Source organism: Sphaerodactylus townsendi, linkage group LG02 (assembly GCF_021028975.2).
Source record: "Sphaerodactylus townsendi isolate TG3544 linkage group LG02, MPM_Stown_v2.3, whole genome shotgun sequence".
In the NCBI taxonomy this organism is placed as follows: Eukaryota; Metazoa; Chordata; class Lepidosauria; order Squamata; family Sphaerodactylidae; genus Sphaerodactylus; species Sphaerodactylus townsendi.
In genome coordinates, this window is record NC_059426.1 from 141,859,652 (window position 1) to 141,885,003 (window position 25,352).

At 42.7% G+C, this 25,352-nt stretch overlaps 1 protein-coding gene across 1 annotated transcript in view; it reads right to left on the reverse strand.

Annotated features, from left to right (window-relative positions):
* LTBP2 (latent transforming growth factor beta binding protein 2) overlaps nucleotides 1–19,326 on the reverse strand; it is a 178,737-nt gene extending 159,411 nt beyond the window's left edge. Inside the window, exons 1-2 of the mRNA XM_048485686.1 lie at nucleotides 18,427–19,326; nucleotides 7,142–7,212 (exon numbers count right to left, since the gene is read on the reverse strand). Of these exons, the coding sequence (XP_048341643.1) occupies nucleotides 7,142–7,212; nucleotides 18,427–18,944 (589 nt within the window). The 5' untranslated portion in view covers nucleotides 18,945–19,326. The remainder of the gene's footprint in view (nucleotides 1–7,141; nucleotides 7,213–18,426) is intronic.
* Between the last annotated feature and the right edge of the window lie 6,026 nt (nucleotides 19,327–25,352).

Consider the following 25,352-nt stretch of genomic DNA (forward strand, 5'->3'; position numbering starts at 1 on the left):
TAATCTTGCTTATGTAAAATTTTATCAGGTTCCCAATTATCAGTTAATTTAGATAAGTTCTTTACTCTGATTAAAGTTTACCCATTTCTGCCAGTTCCAACAACTTCACAAGCCATTCTTCTATTGTATAGAAAAGTGTTCCATTTTTGTGCAGATAATATTCTTGCTGCTGATTTCATATTTAAAAACAAAGCTTCATTTTTTTCAAGCTGTCTTTTCCCATGAAATCCAAAAGAAAAGTCTCTGGGTTTCATTGTATATTAGTTTGTAAGATCTTCTGAATTATTGAATGAATTTGTATCCAAAAATGTTAAGCTTCATTACAAGTTTATCATAAATTATAAAAATATCCTCCACAATATTCACATTTCCATCATACACTTGGGGACATTTTAATGAATTTTTGCCAATTTCTCTAATGACACATGCCACAATAAATCATTTTAGAAAAGTTCTTATTAAGACTAGCACTTGAAGTAAATGTGACACCATTTAACCACATATCCTCCCATTGTTCCATTTGAACATTGTACCAAACTCTAGGGCATCATTCCCTGCTGAGCTTTATCCCTTCGCCAAGCCCCATCCCCAGGCACCTCACCCAAATCTCCAAGACAAAATTGACAATAATTGTGAGACTCAGTATCATAGAGTGGTTAGAGTGTGGGCCGAGGATCTGGAAGATCCAGATTCACCCAAATCACCAAGACAAAAAGACAATAATTGTGAGACTCAGTATCATAGAGTGGTTAGAGTGTGGGCCGAGGATCTGGAAGATCCAGATTCGAATACCTAGTCTCAGAGGTGGGATCCAACCAGTTCTCACCACTTCTCTAGAAGTGGTTACTATTTTTTTCTGAGTGCCGAGAAGGGGTTACTAAAGCAACCTCCCTGCCCAATAGAGACTGGAGGTGCGTGTGTGCGGCGGCGCCACTGTTTGGATCCCACCACCATTGGAACCTGTTATTAAAAATTTTGGATCCCACCACTGCCTAGTCTGCTATGGAAGCTTACTGGGTGTCCTTGGCCAGACACACACAGCCTAGCCTACATCACAGTTAGGGTTGCTAGGTTCTGTTCCCCGCACTGGCCACGGACAGGAAATGGGTGGTCGGATTGCCATATGCAGCTTAAGAACCTCGTGGAGATTTGGGAATTGAGCCTGGAGAGACAGGGACCTGAGTGAAATACAATGTCAATGAACCCAACTTCCAAAGCATCAATTTTCTCCATGGAAACTGATCTTTATGGTTTGGTGATGAGCTATAATGCCAGGGGATCCCCAAGTCCCACCTGGAGGCTGGCATCCCTACTCACAGGGTGGTTGTGAGGATAAAATGGAGAGAGGGAGTTTGTTATAAGCCACTTTGGGTTGCTACATGTATAAACAAACAAATGTCCATGGCTTCCATATCAATTTCATACATTTCTTAGGCAGCATAAAATATTAAACTGACTATTCAATGTGTATATTATCTGAATGCCATTGTCCATTAATGTATATTTTCCAGTATCCCTTGTTCATACCATGCATGAGGTTTGTGCAGTCTCTACAACAGCGGTTCTCAACCTGTGGGTCACGACCCCTTTGGGGGTCGAACGACCCTTTCACAGGGGTCACCTAAGACTCTCTGCATCAGTGTTCTCCATCTGTAAAATGGATAAATGTTAGGAACTGTATTAAAGGGCCGCGGCATTAGGAAGGTTGAGAACCACTGCTCTACACCATTAAATGTCACAATTGCAGGTGTTTATCCACATTCTCCATTGAACTTACATTAACCTTAACATAAAGATAAAATCTAAGTGAAACAAGGGAGAATGTTGTGATACTGAATGATTTAGTGAAAGCCACTTGTTTAGTTTGCCTCTTTTTCATGATTGTCCATTTTATTTCCAGTGTGCCTTTTTAATTTAAACAAAAGAGTGATTCTGACCTTGTGTATTATGAATTTTGTTCATTCATGCAGAGGAACAATCAGCCTGCTGGATCTCAGACCTCGAACTTGAATCCAGCCCAGGTGGGGCCTGGAGATCTCCTGGAAATACAGCTCATCTCCAGACTACAGAGATCAATTCCCCAGGAGAAAATGGATGTTTTAGAGTACAGGTGTCAAACTCACGGGCCTCCAGATGTTGTGCACTACAGTCCCCATCATCCCCTGCCAGCATCATGCTATGATGTAGTCCATGCTATGAACTGTAGTCCATAACATCTGGAGGGCCGCAAGTTTGACACCTATGTTTTAATTTAGAGGATGGACGCTGTGGAATTGTACCCCACTGAGGTCCCTTTCTTCCCCAAGCACCACCCCTAAATCTCCTTGAATTTCCCAACCTGGAGCTGGCAACCCTACCCCTGCTGGTGACCAGGAGGGACCTAGCAACCTATGGGATCATGAACGGAAAAACACTTTGGATCCAAACAGACATGATGGTTTCAAGCTCTCCTACATCAAAAATTCTAAAGCCTCATTCTGGGCAGCAGGCTGAAGTCATTTAGGCAAGTTGCTGCATGCAGAACTAGGAACATCACAAGCAGCAAGTCGCTGAATTTGAAGGCTTGTAACACTAAATAATTCTTCTGTAGTTTTAGGGGTTTGTAGCACTTAGAAACTTAAAAGCATAACTGAATGAAAAGGTTAAGAAAACTAACTAGCAACCAGTGGGCTGCCCTGATTTACAGTGTAATTAATTGCAGCGCTGAATTTCTAGCTCATATGGATAATGATGTCATCAGAACCCTCCATGGGACTATTTCCTTGTAAATCACTCCACTCTGTCCCTAGTCCTATAAATATACTTAAGGCAAAATGCCTTGCAGGAGGCCCCAGCTTTCAAGATCCCATGTTTAAATTTAGAGAGGAATTGCTGAAGTAATAACCTAAGAGGGGAAAAACCTCTCCCAAGAAGTATCTCATGGAAGCTATGAAGAGAAGGAACAGGTATTTAGAGGCATCTCCTTTCAAAGTAAAACCTTGTGCTTCAACCACTTTTATCAGATCAATTGTCAGAAAAACAACTGAATGGCAACTAGACAAAAACCTAATATCACTTCTATTATATCCCTTGAGTGCAGTCCTATTCCATAAAAGAAGGATTAGCACATCTCTACTTCTCCCAGGGCAGCCTTTTAATCAGTTTCACCAGCAGCTCCTGAGGTTAACAAGTTACTGGCCCCTTCCGCACACGCAAAATAATGCATTTTCACACCATTTTCACAACTGTTTGCAAGTGGATTTTGCTATTCCGCACAGCTTCAAAGAGCACTGAAACCAGTTTGAAAGTACATTATTCTGCATGTGCAGAATGAGCCAAAGTTCGCACAGACAAGCAAAGAAGCTGAGTGGACTGGAACAGCTTTGCCAGTAATGTAGGTATAGATTTTTAATGGGGTGGGTTTGTGGGGTGGGGCCACCCCCCACCCGTCTCTGGGGGTGTGACCATGCCTGCCCAAGCCCCCCCCCCACCTCAGTGCTTATAAAATCAGCTCTCTGAGGCCAGGGACAACAGACTCCCCTGCCCTGCCCACCCCACCCCCAACCAGCAGCCAGCAGTCCCTTCTGCCCTCCCCTCTGGGCAGAGGTGTAGCTAGAGAAAACGGAGCCCTGTGCAAAATCTGAGTTTTGCGCCCCCTTCCCCCATGGGCGGCCACTGTGATGTTGGAATCCACCCCCAAACAGCATAACTTTCAATGGTGTTTAAACTAGGGAGCCAAGATTCTCCTTTTAAATCCACCTTAAAGGGAGAATCTGGGGTCCCCAGTTAAAGGAACATTGAAAGTGATGCTGTTTTGGGGTGGATTATCCCCCACCCTGAAACAGCATCACTTTCAATGTAAACTGGGGACCTCAGATTCTCCCTTTAAATCCATGCCAAAGGGGGTGGATTTAAAAGGAGAATCTGGGGAAATTTGGAGGGTGCCTGCTGTCAGGGGTGCAATTGTTAATTGTTTTCTATAAAACAACTTCTTTAAAAAGCAGAGTATGTGCACAGAGATCTATATTTGGCATTATTGGAATGTCGTAAAACACCCATTATGGAAATGGTATGCTCACCAGCTCAGATGCTGATGGGCAGAATAATAATAAGCGAAGTGCCAATAATGACCGAGTTGTTGCAACCTAAAATACCAACAGAAGTGACAGAAGATCCTCAAAGAATTCAAAAAAGGCAGAAATATTTTTATGATCGTACAGCAAAGCCCCTTAAGCCCTTACAAGAAGGAGATTCAGTATGGGTTGAGGGTAATGAGGGGTGGTTCCCTGCTGTTATAACAGAAAAGTGTGATCAACCCCACACATATCAGACGATGACTCCTGATGGACGTAGTTATCGACGTAATAGAGGTGGGGAAAAAAGGGTGTCCGGAGATGATGATAGAGACGAAAGGCAACATGGGCCTGCCTGCATGCATGCTCCCTAATATGTCCAGTGGGAGTACAGATGTATGTAGATGGGGAAACATGTGTTCTGCAAACTGAACAAAGGTGTCCCAGATATTTAACATCCTATGGCAGACATGTATTTTCACCAGAAAGGTACAGGCCTTGATGATTGTATTATTTGTATATATACTTTTAAGTATATACTTTTTAAGTATCCTTTGTATCTTTTACCTTTTAATGTTTTTTATTTCTGTGTAAAAAGGGGGGATGTGATGAATGTTCCTTTAAGTAGGATTGTTCTCCTAGTACACCTGATGTTTATTAAGCCTGGGGTTTTATCATGAGCCGTTGTTTTCTTTTAGTTTTTGTTCCCTATCTATGTTCAGAGACTTCATCTCTCCAGGCTTCTTTCCCTATTAAACTCTACTGCTGTCCTATGACCATGTCTGAGGACTGCTGTGTTTGCTGTGACTACAAGACATTACACTGCTGGTGCTGAGCAGCCAGGACACAAGAAGGAGAAGTTTGGATTTATACCCTGCTTTTCTCAAAGCAGCTTACAGTCACCTTCCCTTCCTCTTCCCACAGTAGACACCTTGTAAGGTAGGTTGGGATGAGAGAGATCTGACTAGCTCCACCAAACCACCAAACTTTCAGGATACCACCCAGGTTTTGTGAAGTTTGGTTCCCTCAAAGGTTTGGTGAAGTTTGGACCCTCAAAGGTGTAGCCCCCATCTTCTATTAGCTCCCATTGGAAACAATAGGGGATGGGGCACCCCCTTTGGGAGTCCATAACTTTGGACCCTCTAAACCAGACCTCACAAAACCTGGGTGGTATCATCAGGAGAGTCTCCCAAAACATCCCTGAAATTTTGGTGCTGCTAGCCTAAAAACTGCACCCCCGAAGGCCAAAAACTGAAAAAAACACTAAAAAATACAAAAAACCCGCAAATGGGAGGCAGAGCTTTGGACATGTAAACCTCCCCCCTTGCCTACGTCCTTGAGCTTTGCCAATTTCACACACTGCTCCCAAAGTTAAAATTCAGGCAGAGAAGGAAAGAGGCTGGGTGGTTCAGAGCAGCTTTGTCAGTTTCACAGCCCATCCCTTTCAGCCATTTTCTGTTTCCCCTGGTCAGGCATTACCCTATCTCCTCCCTCCATTCCCTTCCTCATATTTTCCCCTGAAGTTAGAGACTATCGATGAAGTGCTGGTGAGAACAGACAACTGAGTGCCAAGAATATTGCCATGAGCTAATGGTTATTCTGGAAACAATAAGAAGCATCACTTTGTCAGAACTGTCCATGTAGCCATGTGACCTCATCTTTGTTTTCCACAAAAAACCACCCTACTCCTGTGCTTGTGTCTGAATATTTCAGGGCAAACCCAAAAATTCACAAAGTAATACTTTCGACTCCCCTCTACACACACACACACACACACACGAAGTAATACTTTCAGCTCCCCTCTACACACACACACACACACACACACACACACACACACACACACACAGAGAGAGAGAGAGAGAGAGAGAGAGAGTGTGTTACTAAACTATGTGGGGAGGTTCTGTATCCTTCCTTTGTGTGGATCACATCATCAGCACTGATCCTCCTGATTCTCCAAGGCTGCCATGTTTGATTCCATGGGAATCCAGTATGAGCTTTGAATTAATTGTGAGCCAGATCCCAGTATCTTCCTGCCTCTACCTTGCCCTCCCTTTTTTCTGCCATCCCCTCCTCTCTCCTTGGCTCCAATACCTTGTGTTGTTCATCACTGTGGAAATTTAGACCCATGATGCATGGAACAATTTCCTCAGGGCTCATCACTGTGCAGTTGGGTTGCAGTGGGGTCTCCTGGCATTTTTCCATTTACAGACGCAGAAGCACCCCACTGCCTGCTGCAGCTTGCCTGCCGAACTCTCCGAGATCTCTGCTTTTTTTGGTTCTCTTAACTCTGCCCATCAATTTACTCTTAAAGGCACAAAGTTGCAACATTGCTGGCTTTGTTAAAGTCCTTTAAATTGCTGTTATAGTGATATTGCTGTTATTGCACTTATATTGATATTGTAGCCCCTTTCCAAAAATACCCCCCACCAAAAATGAATGAGGCAGATCAGGTCCCTGGACCACACTCTGCTGAAGAAGGGGACCATGTCCTAGACCTGATATTCTCTTCTCCCACCACCACCACACACACCCCACACACACACATATGCTTCCTGACACCGTTGCTATTGCAAGAGGTGAGAGGGGCTTGTTATTTTGATATTCATAAGTATTTCAATATTGCTGTATTAGATCTATCATTATTTCAATAGACCTAATATGGTACAAATGCTTGAAGCTAAAATAAAGTTTTACAAATCCCTCTTGATCATTGGGGAGGGTGGAAGTAGAGCGGGGAAGGTGGGGGGAGCAGACAAGCCTGGACCAAAGAATAGCGCAGGGCCGTTTCTTTTGTCTTCCCTGCAAAGCAGTGGGAAAGGTTGCTCTTTGCCTGCTCTCACAAACCGCTTAGATTATGGGATCTGCAGCACAATGAGTTTGAGAGGGGGCATTCATAACAGAAGCTCTGCCCTGAAAAGAATCTCCCTTCAGCATGGGGCAGAGCACCAATGTATAATCAGCCTTAGATTGGAAGCTCCTCAGGTTTTACATTGGCTTCCCCTTTTTTGGCAGTCTGTAAAACATCTTTCATACAGACAGTGCTGTGTAAATTATAATGATAGTGACCTTTTTTTGTTCATACTCACGTTTAATGCACCGGTTTGTCCCTGGAGCAGTTGTCCATCCTGAGCAACACTGTCCCCCACAGACATTTGGCCTGTGAAAACAAAAAGGACAAGATTAGGAAATAAATGTTTGGTGCTTCTGGAACCAACACCTGTTCATTAAGCAAATACGATCTCCTTACAAGATCCAATCTGTCATTTTAATCCATACAGTGCAGTGTGACTGTTGTGCTTTACGGTATGCTCAGAGACCAGTTATTTCAAAATATAGGAGTGCTGCCTGTTTTGTTATTTTCAGTACCCACAATCCAATCTGTAGAGAGTTTCAGTCCATATTGGTTTTGCTTGTTGTGGAGAGAGTGGAAAGTGAAAGCAGGGCTAGAGGAAATACATTTATGCAAGAAATCTTGCTACAGTGGACATTTGCCTCCACCACATGACAAACACCTTGCACATAATTGGCCAGCATGTTATAATTTGAAGGAAAATTATTATAAAATGATGTGTAGATGGTATTTGATGCCCAGAAATTGGCAAAGATGTACAAAGGTATGTCTAACAGATGCTGGAAATGCCAACAACAAGAGGAATCTTTTTTCGTATGTGGTGGATGTGTAAAGAAACTAAATGTTTTTGAGATATGATATTAAAAGAAATACAAAAGATGCTGAAGATGATAATTGTGAAAAAACCTGAGGGTTTTTTTTGTTGGGACTTAAGGGAGATGATATTCCAAATCAATGTAGACCACACTTTATGTACATGACTACTGCAGCAAGGACTCTATATGTACAAAAATGGAGAGACAGTAAAATACCAACTAAGAAGGACTGGATTTTGAAAGTCACAGAATATGCAGAAATGGCAAAACTAACACCTCTATTAAGAGTCAATAATATGGACAAGTTTTTAGAAAGCTGGAAACTTTTTATGGAATGCCTTTTGAGAATTCAAACAATTCAAACAAAGAAACAATAGCAGGATTTGAACGCTAAAATAAAAAAGCAAAATGTATTAGAATAATAGTAAAACAAAAATAATTGATTTAATTTTTTATTATATGAATGAATCTAGAGTTAATTTTTAATCACATGAGATAGCTGGAGGTCGTTGTAGGGTTTGTTATGGGTTATATTTTCTTAGGTTCTAACTTGTTTTTCTTTCTTTTGTTGTTATTGTTGCTGTAGGTGTCTATGCATGTCTCTGCATGGTGCTTTTTATGTGAGAAAAATGAAAAGTATTATTTTAAAAAGATGCAGTAAAAGACTGGATTCTCACTTTTAACCACATAGCAGGGGCTGGATTTAAGGAGCGAGAGGAGCTGAACTCTTTAGACTCCCCTATTTTTCTTGACCTTTGGCTCACTGCAGGCCTCCACCCCAGGCCTTTTTTGTTCTTGCCTGACTTGCTCTATAGTATCAACAGCTGAGAGAAATGTAGCTGAAGATAAAGGCTGCAGGAAAATTAGCCATAGGAGTTCAGCTCCTGTTTCACACATACCCATTTATTCCTTTTAAATTGGGCTCTCACTTTTTTCTGTCTGTTTGACTGGGCAGAGATGGGTTTAAATAGTCCCCTTATAACATCTAGTTGTCCCTTATAATCAGTGGTGGGATTCAAATAATTTAACAACCGGTTCCAGTGGTGGGATTCAAATAATTTAACAACAGTTTGTTTAGAAGCACCCATTTTAACAACCGGTTCTGCCGAAGTGGTGCAAACCTGCTGAATCCCACCACTGCTTATGGGTAAGGGGGGTAGACAGGGCTTCCAACAGGACTGGGGTGGGGTTTGGGGGAGTTCCCTGTCATTTTAACAGAAGTGTAATGTATGGAAATAGACATTTGAAGCTATTCATGGCAAGGAAGTAAATAACATCACCTGGTAAAGAACATCCCCCTAACTCGCCATTAAAAAGCCAGAACACTTTTCTCCAGGTTGTTAGCAATCCTAGAAGACACATGTCATAGTTGAGTCATGGTTTCCATGAAGCTATCTGGCACTTTTGATCGTGAATTCTCATTAACATTTTCTGCCTTCCTGGAGTAAAGAGCTGTATCTTCTTGACCTGGATTTAATATACTAAACTACTCCAAATCATTATGTGTGATCCAGAGCTCATGACATATCCCAGACTAATGGGTGTTTCCTTAAATAGCTCAGAGAATAAATTCCTGTGCCGGTGTGTAGTTTTTTAAAGTTTATTTTTAGCATTACTGACAACATCTTCCCACCTACGTGTTCCTCAGGCCAAACGTATTACGGTAAATGCTTTAATAGCTTCCTATTCCTCCCCAAGGATTGGTTAACTGGACTTTTGCAAAACTGCTGAAAAGGATGGCGAGCGGGGGAAGGGGACCCTTTCTTGCCTCAAATTATTGGCACCATCTGATGGTAGTTTCTGCAGGCAGGACCACTCACTGCACTAAGAGAACAGTTCTGGCTATAAACCAAACCTGCAATTCCCAGTGGGATAAACTCCAGAACCATGGCAAATATAATCCCCACTGTACTCTCATACACATACACAGCTTGTTCACATTAAATGAAAATGAATATTGCCAACACCTGGTTACCTTCCTTAGGATTTTTTAAACTCACAGTTTGAATTTCTTGCCTTGAGCAGCCTCTCACAAACGTCTAATAAAGGAGGCACACTTTTGGGGGGTTAAAATTGAAGGAATGTTTCATTCTTGAACCCCAAAAGATTTATTTTTACACTGAGAAAAGAGTAAGAGCTCTCCATCCACACAAAGAAGCCCATTTCTTCTTTTGAATCTGTTAGTAACTGTGCCTCTTGTAATTTCAGAGCAGTAACTCATACATTGGCACAATGTATAACCTCCTAAGGGGAGAAGTAGTTCTGCTGTAACTTTGCATTGAGAGGCTTGAGGTAATCCGATCAACTTCTGTGCAGCAATGTGTCAGCATCATCCACAAGTGATAGTAAATGAACCCCACCTCTGAGTAGTTTGCAGAGGTAAGGAGGAGGCTAAAATTTAGTGTCGCCAGCTCCAGGATGAGAAATTCCAGGAATTTGGGGGGTGGGGCCTTGGGAAGGTAAGGCTTGGGGAAGGAAAGGATCTTGGAAGGGTATAATCAGTGGTGTAGTGCCAAGGGGGCTGGGGGGTGTGATGTACCAGGCGCACGCCAGTGCAGGGGCGTGGCGGGGGCACAGGGCGCACGTGTGCCCCAAATGCAGTTCCCCCTTGCTCCGGCCCTGGGTATAATGTGTATGTGTGTGTGTGTGTGTGTGTGTGTGTGTGTGTGTGTGTGTGTGTGTGTGTGTGTGTTTTACAATTCCTGCCTTCTATATTCACTAGTCTTCTTTCTCTTTGAAATGCCCTTGCAAAAACCACTTCTTCAACAAAACTTTATCATATCTTGCCAGCAAATCCCATCCCATTCTTGCTGTTCTCATTTTAAAACCCCTTGTCTTTCTTGCCCCTCTGTCTTATCTATCTCCTGCCATTTGCAATCTCTCTACTAGAAGCAACATTCAATGGCAGTAAATAAATGAATGTCTTAACCAGTGGCTTTCCCAACTAGCTCCAATATAAAGATGAAACTGAAGTTCTTTAAGCAATAATGGATTCATGAGAAACAGGGAGAAGTTAGACTGGGGTTTTTGTTGCAGTGATGACAACCAAGGTTACCCCATATTTATTTATAGACAACAATTTGTCATAGATTTAATAAAATTGCAAGACAGTACAAAGTGGTTAGGATTATATTCTATTGTCACAGTAATTAGAAAATATGGTCATTAAAATGTAATACACTGAATGCTGAAAAATGAATCTCCCTCCTAAATTTTTGAGCTGACTCCTAGAGCCAAAACAAATTTGCCAAGATCTGAGCTACTGACTTAGAGCCCATACATTTCTCCAGATAAACCACCAAAAATGCAATGTGAAGCATACCGAAAACAATCTTCACAACTGGGAAGACTTATGTCAAGGAAAGACATGCCATTTTGAGAATTCAAGAAAGACATGCCATTTTGAGAATGGAGCATATGGCTCAACTTCTAATTAAACAAAATGTGAGTGAGCAGCCAGATGCATTGGGGGCTAGGAAGATGACTAAAAGGACTGCAACTTTCCCTCTGCACAGTAACCAACCTTCTGAGCATCTGGTTACATTTAAACTATTTACTTGACATTTGAGTGGCTTGAATGCTGTGTGGTTTTTGTTGCCTTATAAAGAATCCAAAATAAATTCCTGAAGCTTTGAGAACCACAATGTGTTTACAGTTTTGAGGGCAACGGTGCTCCAAGGAAAAGCCATCATCCTAGAATGGAACAAGAAAGCAGACTCGCCCGATCCGTGTTGGACTGTCTTGAAGCCATCCTGATCTGTAACTGATATCTCCCTGCCAACTAAGGTGCAATTCACACTGCAGCAGCAAATAGACACAGAAAGAGCAGGAAACAAGTTGGGTCCTCAGGTCCCTACAGTAGAGGTAGCAGAGGTGATTTAAAGCACACCAATATCCTCATCTGGCCTGGCCTTTTTTCAACGACAACTACTGTTTAAAAGAGATTTTTCTCCCCTGGTAGGGAATACCTTCTGCCAGAGAGTCTCACTGGGAGTGATGCAGACATTAAACATTTAGTTTGGGGGACAGCACTAGCAGAGAAAGATTTTGTTCCCCTTTTCCATTTGGTACTTCAAATTCCCCCCTCCCCCAATCCTGTTACTTTATATGGATCCAGTAGCAATGAGTTCTCACACGGATCTGCCACCATGACATCTGGTTTGTCCCATGGATCAGATTACTGATTGCTTTCAGGATCATTGGCATTTTTGAGGCCTTATGGGAAACAATCAATGAGAGTTAACAAATGCTCAATTCGTGGAACTAATATTCTCTCAGACAAGAGACATCTGGACAGTCAACCAGTGTCCAGCTTCTTCTAACTGTGTGTTCTTCGTATGTGCACACAGGATAGATTTTTTTTCCTGACTCCTAAAGTGCGGTAACAAGCTATTCCCGACAAGGGTCAGCCTTCTTGAATCTAATGGACTACGTTCAAGAAAGCTGTTTGACTGAAGATTGGCTAAAATACATGTGCAACCAGGTGAAAACTATGCTCACAATTCCCAATTCTTCCACTAGGTGGTGCAGAACTCATTGAAGCAGGTGAAGAAAATATCTGCTCCACATCTATCAGTGTCTGCAAGATGGAGGGAGCCAGATGATTGGTAGCCCAGTAATCTGATTTTAATCTTGGGGTTTCCCCACTGGCTCACTAATTAGTGAACAACAGTATCCCACCAAGTTGGACTCAGCAATGAGGGTAATTCTTGCATTGTACGAGAGAAGAAAACGGCATTTAAAGATGCATTGTGGCAAATGTTAGGCTGCCTATAATTAAGATCAGGACCCCTAATAACATACAGCATCCCCTTCCATATACAGAATTTGCCAGGGATACAGCTTTACCTGGGTTAGTTTCATTTGGAGGGGAGAGCAGTTGGAGACTTGTGGTGTTTTTTGTAATGTTTGGTTTATTTACACAGGTGGAGGCACAGATAGAGGAACAGAAGTTCTCCTTCAGGGCAGCAGATACCTACCATCAGATCCCTGGAGAGAGACGGAGGGACATTCTGCACCCTCAAGATGCTTCAGCCAGATCACAGCCATGGCTGTCAGCTTATCTTTCTGTCCCTTCCAGAATCTCAAAGCCACATTCAATTCTCACAGACATGCACCTGCCTGCCTCTTCCCCTTCAGTTTATCAGGAAGCTCACCTCTTCCAAGCCCTGGTGGGCAACAAACTCATTTCCCAACACTTGAGGCCTATTAAGGAGATATCTACGATCATAAAACTATAATACTATTCCTTTTGTCATATCAGTAATCAGACACCAAGCCCACAACAACAGTATATTAAGGAAAACAGAAAGTTCTTTCTGAAAGTCGTTTATTGAGTACATACGCATGGAGAACCCTAGAGGTTGTTTTCAACATCTGATGGATCTCAGCCCATAGGGGCTTTATGGGCTAGTGAGAAATGGTGTTCCCCCTCTGCCCTGTGAGATTCCATGTAAAGTAGGGGCATGGAGTCTTAGAGAAATGGATATTTAGGGATAATGTAAAGTCACATCTTACTGAAAGGAAAACTGACCTGCCATTTCAGCTGTGTACTGGCAGAGGCCTTATTCATAGCTGATCTAAGGAAATTTAGTGACCCCAGGATATAAATACCTGCTGAGGTGCTTCTGAATTATCATCACAACCTCAGCTCCAAAATTAAGACTGATTTTAGAAGACACTATTCTTGATAGTGTCTAATTCCAACTTCATCCAAATCCATAGTTGGGGAGATGAAAAAAGAGTATTATCACATTCTGACCCCTTTTGTACCTTATTACAAGGAGGAAATACAACATTAGACATAAATCTAGTGCCTCTTACACAGGAAATGCTGTCACAGGCCCCTGAGGCATATCAGCACCTGACAAAATGTTGATAACAAGTTAACTTGGTAGGTTGACAGCCCAGCATAAGGCCAGTTTCTAAGGTGGAATCACTGGACTCTCACAAAAGCAGCAAAGAATCACAGCGCTCCCTAGGAGCAGATTTTAAAATAGCACTAGTATTTGGAAGATATTCCCAAGCATAGTCACTGGACAGGCTTCTAGAAAGATAGCCATTTTTATCTACATTGGACTCCACAAAGTAACAAAAGAGGTTCAACATTTTTGTATTAAAGTCTGTGCCTGTGTGTGTGTGTTGGGGTGATGGTGGTGAATAAGAGATTAGTGGCATTAAACAATAGCTTGCTGACTCTTTGTTGGATTATTAAACTTAATATTTAGCAGAGAGCGGAATAAGAGACCATGAGACAGTTGCAGGTTTTATATGAGTTTACTTACAGGAAGGGTTTGCATGGAAGAAAATAAAGAATAGCTTTCTATCCTATTCTTGGTTACATTGCTTGGCAAACTTCGTTACATTGCTCAGCACCATGTGTGGTCCCACATAATGCCTATCTAGCAAGGCAGAGATTCACCTCGTGTGGTGATCTCAACAATGTGGCATCGTGCTAGAGAGTGGTGTGAGACAAAGAAACATACTAAACTTTATAACTTCTGTCAACTTGTCTCACATAGGCAATGCCGGGGTTAGCTGACCAATAGCTTAATCAATGAACTGGGCATAAAACTCTGACCTCAGTATCTAACTAGCATGCACATAGTTAACCCCTTTCTATCTGAACTGTGACAGACACTTGCAAATCCCAACACTCTTCCACCATTATGAAGTCACTGGTTTCAAACATCTCTGTCCACCACTGCAGCTCAGACCATCCACTTCAGAAGGACTTGCTTGAAGAAAATATGTGGAGAGGAAAGAATTCCCCCACAGAATCACCAGAGGAAACAAGATAGTTTATTGCTGTTATAGAGTCTTGAGAGTCTTGCGTAAAAGTATTATAGGTGTGTGGGTGTGGTTGTTTGCAAGTCCTGTCCAGTCACAGCTGGCAGTCTCATAGAGTTTTCAAGGCTAGAGAGGTTCAGAGAAGGTTTGTCATTACCTGCATCTGGGATGAGCTGGGAGAGTTCTGAGAGAACTGTGACTGGCCCAAGGTCACCCAGCAGCCTTCATGTAAAGGAGTGGGGAATCAAATCTGATTCTCCAGATCAGAGTCTGTTGCTCTTAAACACTGCATCATACTGATGGAATGCTATTTTTTGAGAAGTCACATACTCCATTAGAGCCGTAAGAGAAATACAATTAGATAAGCAATAGGTATCAGAGACACTTTATTGTATGTAGGAAAAATGCTGCAAAGGGGAATGTCCTTTGTTTAGACCCATTTTGTATGGTGAACAAAGAGTTATTCAATCAAAGGCTGAAGGGTTGATTTAATCAAGGGTCCGAGTTTTGAAATAGCACCATTCCCTGACTGTGATTCTTTAAAAATATTTGCTATGATACGGTTAGAATGTAAGCCATAAAGATTTCTTGCCCCGGGCATTGTACATAAGCTTAAACTGGTTTGTCTGAAAAGCCTTTACATCATGAAGCAGCAGGTGGATGTGACAGACAGGTGCAAGCATATGAGGAAACAAGCCAGTCCTGACAGCAGCAAAAATAATAGACTTGTCACTCTATCTGGCTAGCCAGTAACAAATGGTTCTGTTTTTAATAGAGATCCTGTCAAAAGAAAGAGTGGGGGGATCAGAAGGAGTAAAGAACAATGCAGAATTCCTGCAGAGATTTCACCTCTTGCATACATAATATACTGCCTTACGAAGCTGGCCCATTCTGTAGTCTGTTATGTAAAAGCCAGTGGCATTCAATATGAAGAGGCTACTGTACATACATCTGGGATGAAATCATTCTAAAGCCCAACTCAAGTTTCCTGGAGATTCTAGCTCTCAGCCTGACCTACCTCACAGGGATATTATAATACTTTGGGTCTCTTGTTGGGAAGAAAGGCAGGATATAAATATCTAAACAAGCAAATACATTTTTTTGTTTCTTCTTAATGATTCCGGTCCGGAACCGATATACTATGGAGTAAGTCCCACTGAATTTGGGATTTATTCCTAAGTATCCATACTTAGGATTGCATGGTAAGTGTGCTTCTCTTCCAACACGCATGCTCACCCATTCCCTCCCTATCTACTGCTACCATATATCTAAGACTTTTTTTTAACATAGTAACCTAATAAGGCTTTCCCTGTTCACAAAGCGGCTTATAGAAACCCCCTACATGACATATCAGCTTTTCTGGGTTGATTCTGTCACATGTCTGGATACAGGTTTTTGAAAGTTAGTATAAATTATTGTACTGAGTAAGTAAAGGGCAATTGCAAAATTCAATTGATTGCATGATTAGCAGGTGGCATCTGCTAATTTGCAAACTATTTCACATAATTCCCTTATTGGTCCCTTTGTGTGATGAGCAAAAAATCCCTGCAAGAGGAATTTGACAGCATCTCCTAGAACTGATTTGCCACTCCCACTATGCCTCTGTTTCTTCCATACCACTCAAAAGTGCATGACAGTTCATGCTTCCAAAAACCTGTCATAAATATTCAAACATACTTGCATTACACTCTGATTTTATAGCATCTTGGGTGGACTGTGAGTTTAAAGAGTCTGCCAGACTGTCCTTTTCTGGAATGTACATTAAAACAGTTCATACTTATCCTAACCAGTTCCACGCCCACTTAAGCTTCCCCTCTAGACATATGAATCCATAATAAGAACACATACTAATCTACTGATCTTGACACATCCCTTTCCTTGACGTATCCTCAGATTTAGAACACAATTAACTTTCTTTAAATTGCCTGTTTTGAAAGCCTCTAGAAACCTATGAAATTCATGCTTAGTCCTGTGTGAGACTCTGATGAAATACTACATCAAGGAACTTTTCCTATTAATAAGGAAGTCGTTTTCATTGACAGGAGTTGTCATTGAGTGGATATGTTTCCATGGGTAGAGATACACCTACACTGCACATGATTATGTGCCAGCCACATTAAAAACATTGCTTTTGCTCTCCAGGGCTATATTATTGTACAGTCTGGCTCCAACTATGACATGTGATATGTGGAACTGAATTAGATTATAAACTAGATATATCATGCAGTCCTAAGCAGATTTGCATCCTTCTAAGCCCATTCAAAGGACTTAGAAAAGTGTAACTCATCTCAGGATTCCACACCGACAGAGCATAGTGGTGTTTTCCCCTATATGCCTGAATTTATGTTCTCATTGTCCTTAATAAACTTAGTTTTGTTGAAAAGTTCTTTCTGTCCACCTGGTCAGTTCTGAAGCCCTTGCCAATCCGGAAGCCCTAGGGCCAGTCTATAAAATACAGCACAGTTACATGACAAGTTAGCCAACTGGCCACTTCTGTGTGGCAAACCATCCACAGTTGTAAGGCAATTGCAACTGAGAAGTGGCAGAAGCGGGGGGCCTTTCTTCAAATGCCACTCTCTCCCTGACTCTCCTCCCCCCGCCCCCCCCCCCCCACCCTGCTGACACATTTAGCAGTAACAGGATTCCAAAATCATATTTACATATCAAACACAAATATGGGATTCCATTGGGGGTAAAGTGGTTGGGGATGGAATTTGAAGTGAAAAGTAATCAGCAGAAGAGTTAAGCATCCCTTCTGTCCTGCCTCCCTCCCTCAAGTCACCTGTGGTAACTTTTATAATGTCTTGAATACAGCAGCAATACAATGTATGATTTGCTCCTTCAACAAAGGTGTATTACAAAATAAATGATCAATGGTGATAGCTGTCAATTAGGCACCAACATGAAAACTGATTAATTTGGCCTCACTCTTGTGAATAGATTACCTCCACATGATCATGATCATCTAGAACAATCATGCTGAGAAGATCTGGACCCAGTCTGCCACATGGCTGTTGCTCACCAGTGCTTTTCTTAAACTTGCCAATCATCCCTAAAAATATTGCTGCTTCTACTGTGGTGGCAAAAATATAATCAGAAAGTCCATTCCCAACCCAAAGGGAGAAGCTAAAGTCATGATGTGTTTCTGCAGCCAAAGATGAAAGCAGTTCTGAGAGGTAAGTCATAAGAAGCACCCTTCAAATAATCAAAGTGAGACAGGAAATGGAACATATGAGAATCCCACTATGAGAAAGGATCAGAAACCTAGAAGTCAAGCTATCATCCTCCACTCAAAAAATGTAGTAAATGCCTTCATGTAAGAACATCAGTATCAAAAAAGTGCAATGCAGTGTAACACCCTTGAGATTGTGCATGTGCCAAGACATAAACAGCAGATCACACAGCAAAGGGATCCTCTGATGTGCATAAATTGTGCTTGAATACCCTGTGAATATCTACATTAAAAATGACAGCGGAGACCACAGCATCACATCCGTTCTGTTAAACGTGCTCTGTGCCACTTTTATGCATAGACAGGCAATATGAAGTTGGCTTTCAGAATAAAGTTTCTAGCCTGCTGTAGTCACTGAGATCTCCTTCAGGGGTAGAAGACAGAGCAACTTAAACTGAGGAAGGACCGTACTTTATTGGCTGTGCATGGGACAGATCACTAGTGAGTCACCTAGATGCTGATAAGAAATGTGGCTTGCAAACATTTCAGAAGTATGGTGCTCAGCTAATTGAATTTTGCAGTAAAGTGGATAATTTCTGGGACAACACCTGTACTGAACAGATTCTGAAAATGAGAAGTTGCCTGCAAAATTGCTGTCATAGCTTTGCTTTGTTGGGGAATAAAAAATGGCCAAACTTCACATGCACCTTATTGGACAATCGGATCACTGTTATTTTTACTTACCCTAACATCCTGCCTCGGGAAATTTGCACTCTTGGTTGTGGCACTGACCGCGATCTGACGCTATTTCGGGGCCATTGGTGTGGGGTGTCCATCCTTTGTCTCTGCTGTGGTGTCCAACTCAGGCTTCTGCCTGTAGCATCAAATTTTGTTGCAGGGTTGTTGTTTTGGGGCCTGCCATTTGTGGAAACAGGGAATCTGTGGTCTGTGGGAACAGATGGTGGCCTTCGGCTTTCCCTTCCTCCCAGGCTTCTCATCCAGGCATTGGGGACTACGTCTGTTTGAGGGGTCACAGGAAGATGACCCATGGCTGCAGGGGAGCTGCGTGGCTGGAGCACTTTGTTTGTTGATCCCAGATTCCCCTGGTTCCAGAATCTCAGCCGAGCAGTTTCTTTATTCCCAGGTTCACTTCTGAATGTACGTCCTTGATTCAGCTGTCCAACAAAGTCTCTCTGGCAATCACCAACCCACCAAAAAAGAGCTACAGTTAATGGGAGAAGACTCCTCTGGGAGCCCCTCATGGTTTCTATCCAAGAGGAAACACACTGAGTGTAGGACTGACAGTTTCATAAAACTAAGAGTACAAGGGTGAGGGGGAGGCTGCTGTGCTAAATTCCTCCTGCACGATTCAAAGTCATTCACATCCTCAGGTAGATCTAAAGGAGGCTTAATCAGTACCTGCTGCCTGGCAGAGAAGGAGAGCTCAGAGGGACAATCACTCAGCGGAAAAGTCCAGCTGGCCAGGCAGGTTCCCCAACAGCGTGGCACCAGCAGCTCTCCTACCTTTGAAAGAACGAAAGCTCCCAGCCTCGCCTCTCCCCGTCCCCTCTCCCTTGGCTGCCAGAGTTCGTGTTCTGTGCAGACAGCTCCGAGCACCTTCTTGCCTGCCTCTGGCACTGGCTGGGTCTGGAGGGGATGGTCGGTTTTATTTTTGGAAACCTCCCCCTTTTGTGCCTTTTTGATGCTGACATCGCCCCTCTCCAGAGGACACGGCTCAGCCCCCCTCCTTACAAGAGACATTCCAGCAACACCCACTTTGGCAAAGGGAAACAAATTACAAGAGAGAAATATTAACCCATGAGCAACCAGGGCATGTGCTTGTGCAAGAAGTTCATTTTCAGGCTCTCTCTCATGTGCACGTGTCTCACTGAACAAATCTGTGGGGCCACTTTCCTGGATTTACACCATGTGCTATGATTGCTGCTGTACAGCTTGTTTAGTTAAGATGGAGCCATTTCAGGTTTGAGTGGACTCCTGCCGCAGGTGATGACGGAGACACCAGCCCAAAGGTGTCTCTAGGAGGAAGCAGAGACCTTTCCCTGTACTGCTGTCTGGCACTCTTTAACTGGAGATGCCAGGGGCTGAACCCATGGCAAAAATATGTGATATTCCACTGAGCTATGGGCTCAGCGATAGGCTATGAAACAGATGGACAAGCAGCTGGACTACTGAAAAAAATACTTTTCTTTGTTTTTATTTCAATTGCCAGAAAATGGTAAGTTTGTTAGAATGACAGTCTGCCTTCTTTACAGTAGGCACACCGCACTCATCACAACCTGCATCTATGAAATCTTTGTGGTGTTCTAATTTGAAAGATTTATTTCTCATGAGAAAAGGCACATACAGTCATCCCCCAGATTAGAATACACCTGCTCTTAACAACTACACCACTGCTACTCCCTTCTCTTTGGAGGATGGACTGTATGGAGGATGGACTGTATATTTTACCATGCTGAGGTACCTGTTTTTCCCCAGGCTCCATCCCCAAATCTCCAGGAGTTTCCCAACCTGGCAACTCTACCCCTTTTCCCTGCTGGTCATCAGGAGGGACCTGGCAGCCCTAGGATCTGCTGCTGAACAGTGGTAAGCAGTGAGGCCTAGTTCAGACATGCAAGTTGGGTAGTATCAAGTCACTCAGAGGCTGCTGCCAGGCCTGTGGTTGCCAGCCTCCAGACAGGGGCTGAAGATCTCTCAGAATTATAACTGAACTCCAGACAACAGAGATCTCTCCCTCTGAAGAAAATGGCTGCTCTGAAGGATGGACTTAATGGTGTTACATCCATCAACAAACTCTACCCTTCTCAGAATCCACCACAAAATCTCCAGAAATGACCCAACCTAAAGCTGGCAACCCTAGCCAGGTCTGGCCCCAATGAGTCCTCTCTCAAAAGCTAAAATAGATCTGGAAAGGGCTCTGCCTCCTTCCCCTGTCTTTTATTGACCAAACCAAGATTGGAATTTGTGGTTGCCTATCAACAGCCACTGAAGGAATCCATTGTTTAAAGCTACAGGTGCTTTTTAAACCCCCAAGGTATTTTTAAAGATTCCAGATTTTTCTGCAAATATGGGGTGTTTCACAGGTTTGTAGGAACATCTGTCTTTCCTGTTTACAGCCACAAGCACTAGATTTAACTATTCTTAGATTTAGCAGACTACTATGAGAATATAGATTCTGAGACCTAAATGCAGATGGAACTCATCTACACCAATCTGAAGGGTGTAAGAACATCATGTTGTCACCTTTTCAGCTAGCTCCAGGGGCTTTAACATTGATTTGATCTGCAGCAATTAGCAGGTGGCATGCATTTATCTTTCGTGTCATGAAAAATTTACTGCTAATTCCTGCATATCAAATGACTGTTAAAGTCATATCTAAAAAAGTCAGTTGAAAAGTTGGTAACCTGCACAGAGCTCAAGATGTCTGTCATATCCACAAATGACTTGTACTCTGTCATTCAGTCTCTCAACATCTCATTGTAGATGTTAACATCTCTAAAGTGCATTGTTCCTACTCCTGTTTCTACCTTTGCTGCAACAACTACTAATTTCTGATGCTGATTTGTCATAGTGAGTCTTTTTCACAATTTTTTTCCTACACATGTTATTTCATCTGCTGTGTGCTTATACTGAATGGGTTTTTTGCACATGTGTTTTGCTCCCTCTAGTGGTTACTTTGATCTTTCCTGGCTGTTTCTCCTTTTTTTTTACAAGCACTTTAAAAGTGCTTGTAAAAAACTCAAATAAATAGCAATAAAAGATTGAAATGACCACAAGAGGGAGCAAATCATGTGTAGAAAATTAAAAACCTGATGCAATATGGGCACACATCTGACAGAAATAACATGTGGGGGAAAAACAGTATAGTGGCTTGAATCTGGCAGAGAATTTCTGTGAATGGAAGAAAGGAATAATTTTCATTTATTCCCCATTTCCACTGCAGACATCCAACTCTCCCCTCATGCTGTATCTGAGGGGGGCCCTGTCATACAAGGGCAGCATTTCAGGGGCTTATTTGGCATGCAGCAACAGGAGTGAAGTGAAGTCCCGTCTTACTGACATAAGTCTCTTCTATCAGTGGATATTACCACTAGGTCAAATCCATTTTTACCCTTACCTATGGGTAAACTAACCATTAAAAAATTGCAAATGAACAGCTGAAGCTCTGGCCTACATAAAATATAAGGATTACCTTGCTGAATCAACCTAGACTAGCAGTCTATTTCCAACAGTGGCCAAGATGCCAGAAGTTGCAGAAACTTGCAAGTTATAGGTTGTTGTTTTTTTAAATCCACAGATTAGTAGCAAAGGAGGTATATCAGGCAAAAGGAAAGGTAGAACAAGATACCTAGAAATAGAAAACAGGCTGGCTGCAGGTAGTGAGACAGAAGATCAGAACAGGAGAGATGTCAGGGAAGGAAACTAGGAAGAAACTCCATTTGCTGTCTTTAACTGTGATCCCTGTTTCTGCATTCTTATCTGTTTGTTCCTTGTACTTCCATAGAAGTATATGTACACAAATCTTGGGCTTCTTCCTCATTATGCTTTGTTTTTTATTATCCCTATATGTTTTAATGGTTAGTTTAATTTTCAGTGGGAAACATATTCCCTGCATCTAAAATCTCCTTCCAGGCAATTTTCAGGAAGGCAGAAGAATGTGTCCATGTTTCACGGCCAGTTAACATTCTGGCCTGCAGAGCGGGTGCAGGGAGGCATTACACAACCCCTCCAGGCAGAAGGATAGAGTGGGAAAAGGGAAAGGGTTGGTGTAATGAATTTGCCCCACCCTGAAGGGCTGGCGTACAGCAGGCCTAGTTAAGAAGGCCTTAGCAACAGCCAGAGTAAAGAAAAAGGCTCCACAAGCAAAGAACCCACCTGATTGGTTGGAAAAGGTCCAATAACGTTTGGCCAAAGCTAGGGGGAGCTAATGTGCTTACAGCACTTAGAGTGAGGACAGTTCTAATCAGAGTCTGTCAGAGAGCAGTCCAGACTGAAGATCAGTCAGAGTTTGGGGTCTGAAATGGACAGTTGAGCGAGAGAAGGATTCTGACTCAGCTGTGTTAGCTGTCAGGATCCAGATAACTCTATGAGCGGAGGAGGCTTGCTAGAGGGTGGAGGCCCTGAGGCTGGCGGAAAGGGACTTGCTGGCCAGAGGCTTGTCAGTAGACCAGACCCAGGAGTCTGTCCTGCCCAGTTCAACACCAGTCTTGGGAGGCCCAGTCCAGTGGCAGTTGGCCAGTTTGGAACAGTGGGAGAGGCAGGCTTGGATGCCAGAAACTCACGGGGCATAGACTGTGTGTGTGTTGATTCAGTGGGGTGAGGTACAGCAAAAGACTAGCGTCTGTCAGTAAAGGCGTTTGATATTTTAAAGTAAAACCTTTCTCTGAAGAGACACCTGCGTGTGTCTGTGTGAAACTAAAGTGCCAACAACGTCTCTGAAACCTAAGTGAAAAGAACCTCTCTGTAACCGCCAAGCTTTAGTACCTCTCTGAGCCAGTTTTAAAGAAGCCTTTCTTTTGTTTTAAAAATAAATTTCAATTACCGTGTTCAAATTCCCTCGTGCCTGTGAGAGTCTCTCTGTGTGTGTCTTTAGAGTGGGTGACTGGCTAGAAACCCCAGCCATTAGGAGTTCCCTCCAAAACAGTTAAAGGGACTCTGAAGTAATTTCTCCTCAAGTCAGAGTGGGAGAGAGGTGGGAATCTTTAAAGCCTTGGTGTCTAGTAACAGTGTGGGGTTCTCTAGTTATCTGAATTAAATGGTGGCAGCAAAAAGTTAATTAAAAGGAAGGTTCCTGAAAACAGCTTCTAGGAATCCTTTCTACCAGAAGCTTCGATCCATTACAGTTGGCAAGCCAGAAAAGGCTGGAAAACATACCAGGCTCAACGAACTAGCACTGAAGGGAAGGGATAATAGCCTTAAAAAAACTATCTGACGTCAAAATACTTGTGTCTGGTCAGGCTGGGTTGGGGGACCTCAGTGGAAACCCTGGCCATTTGTATACTCGTGGTCTGCTCTGTAATGAGTGCATATTACCTTTGAGTCAGATTCTCAATTGCGCACACATTTTCCTCACTCCCAAATTTACCGCACTGTAGATGAGAGAAACCCTGGGCCTTTTGAAAGTGGGGAAAGTGTGACTGCCTTTGCAGTGAAAGCAAATGAGATGGCATGTGTTACTCTCTCTTTGGGTTTTCTCACTCCTCCCCATTTTCTCCCACCTTTGTTCCACCATTTGAGATCTATCAGAAGGGCTTCTTTTATTTTTTGTTCCAAGTCTAAATGTCTATTGATGGAGCAAAAAACTGTGCCAGTGTAACCCCCATGCCCAGAATGGGTTGAACCAGTAAGGGGGTGGAGACTCAGAGCAGCAGAAAGGCTGCAGAGCTCTTTGGAAAAGACAAGGCTACCAGACTCGGACCTTGGTTCTATAAGCCCTTAACACCTTGTTAAGGTAAACTGCAATATTATTGGGAACTACTGGGAAGGTAGTTGTTTGTTTTTGCTATGTTGTAAATGTTGGAGTTTATTGTTTCAGGGTTTCTTTTTGTGGTTGTAATGGGTGAGAGTTCTCCTGGAAACCTTCTTCATGTTGCATCCTGTTCATCAAGCCCTTGGAGTCTTCAGGAGCCAACCCACTTGCAAAGAAGAATTGGACTTGGCAGTATCAGTAGACTGTAACTAGAAGGACTTGAAATGCAACCTGAACAGGACCTTGAATTGTAATGTTAAATGTTGATGTTTAATGTTATTTGTAAAGAGAAGTAAACTGTTTTGTTTAAATTTTGTTCTTTGCAACTCCTTCCAAGTACTGCCCCACAGAATCCACAAGCTGAGGTTACACCAGCAAAGTAACACAGAGGTCAGCAAACAACAACAAAAAGAAGCAAACAATGGAAACAAGGAAGCAGCAGGCAGGCAGTAATTCCACCAGTTCTAACATTAAGAGTGATCCGAAAGGTTTCTTTTAACATTAGCAATGAAGCTCTATCTTAAATCCAATGAACTAACAGTTGACTAAAAATTGGGGGGGGGAGCAAAAAGTGCAAGGAAGCAAGCAAGGCAGCACAGGTGGGCAAAATGGTGGATCCTCTCTCTCATTCAGGGATGCTTCGCACCAAGGAACTTCCCTTTGAAATGTGAAACTGCAGGGAAACCCCACTGTGAAGTCCACAGCAGTGCTGTAAACAGTAAATGCACAAAAAGCCCCCATATATGTGATCTTGAGTTCTATCATGAAAGGTGGAAGGATAGAAACATTTGTGCCACTGTCAGCATCCCTTGAAGAGGGGCAGCTGCTGTGACTCACAGCTCCTCATTGGATCCACTTCTGCTGCCACCAAGCTCAGGAATGGGGGGTGCAGCAAAGACAAGCTGGGACCAAGTATAAAAAGGATTTGGTGGTAAGTAGGGGCAGGCAGTGAGCAAGGGCTGAGCATCTAAATGGTAGATAGGCACAAGAGGGAAATAAATGTGTGCAGGGAAAACAAGTAGTGGTAGCAACTGGGGGAGGAACGAGTGTTTGAGTGGGAGATGCGGTATGCTTTATCCTGGAGTCCCAAAAACCCAGGATCATCCTTGATAAATGTCATAAATAGCTACACAATACACCATACAGCAAATCACAACGTATTTCACAAATAGATCTCTATAGC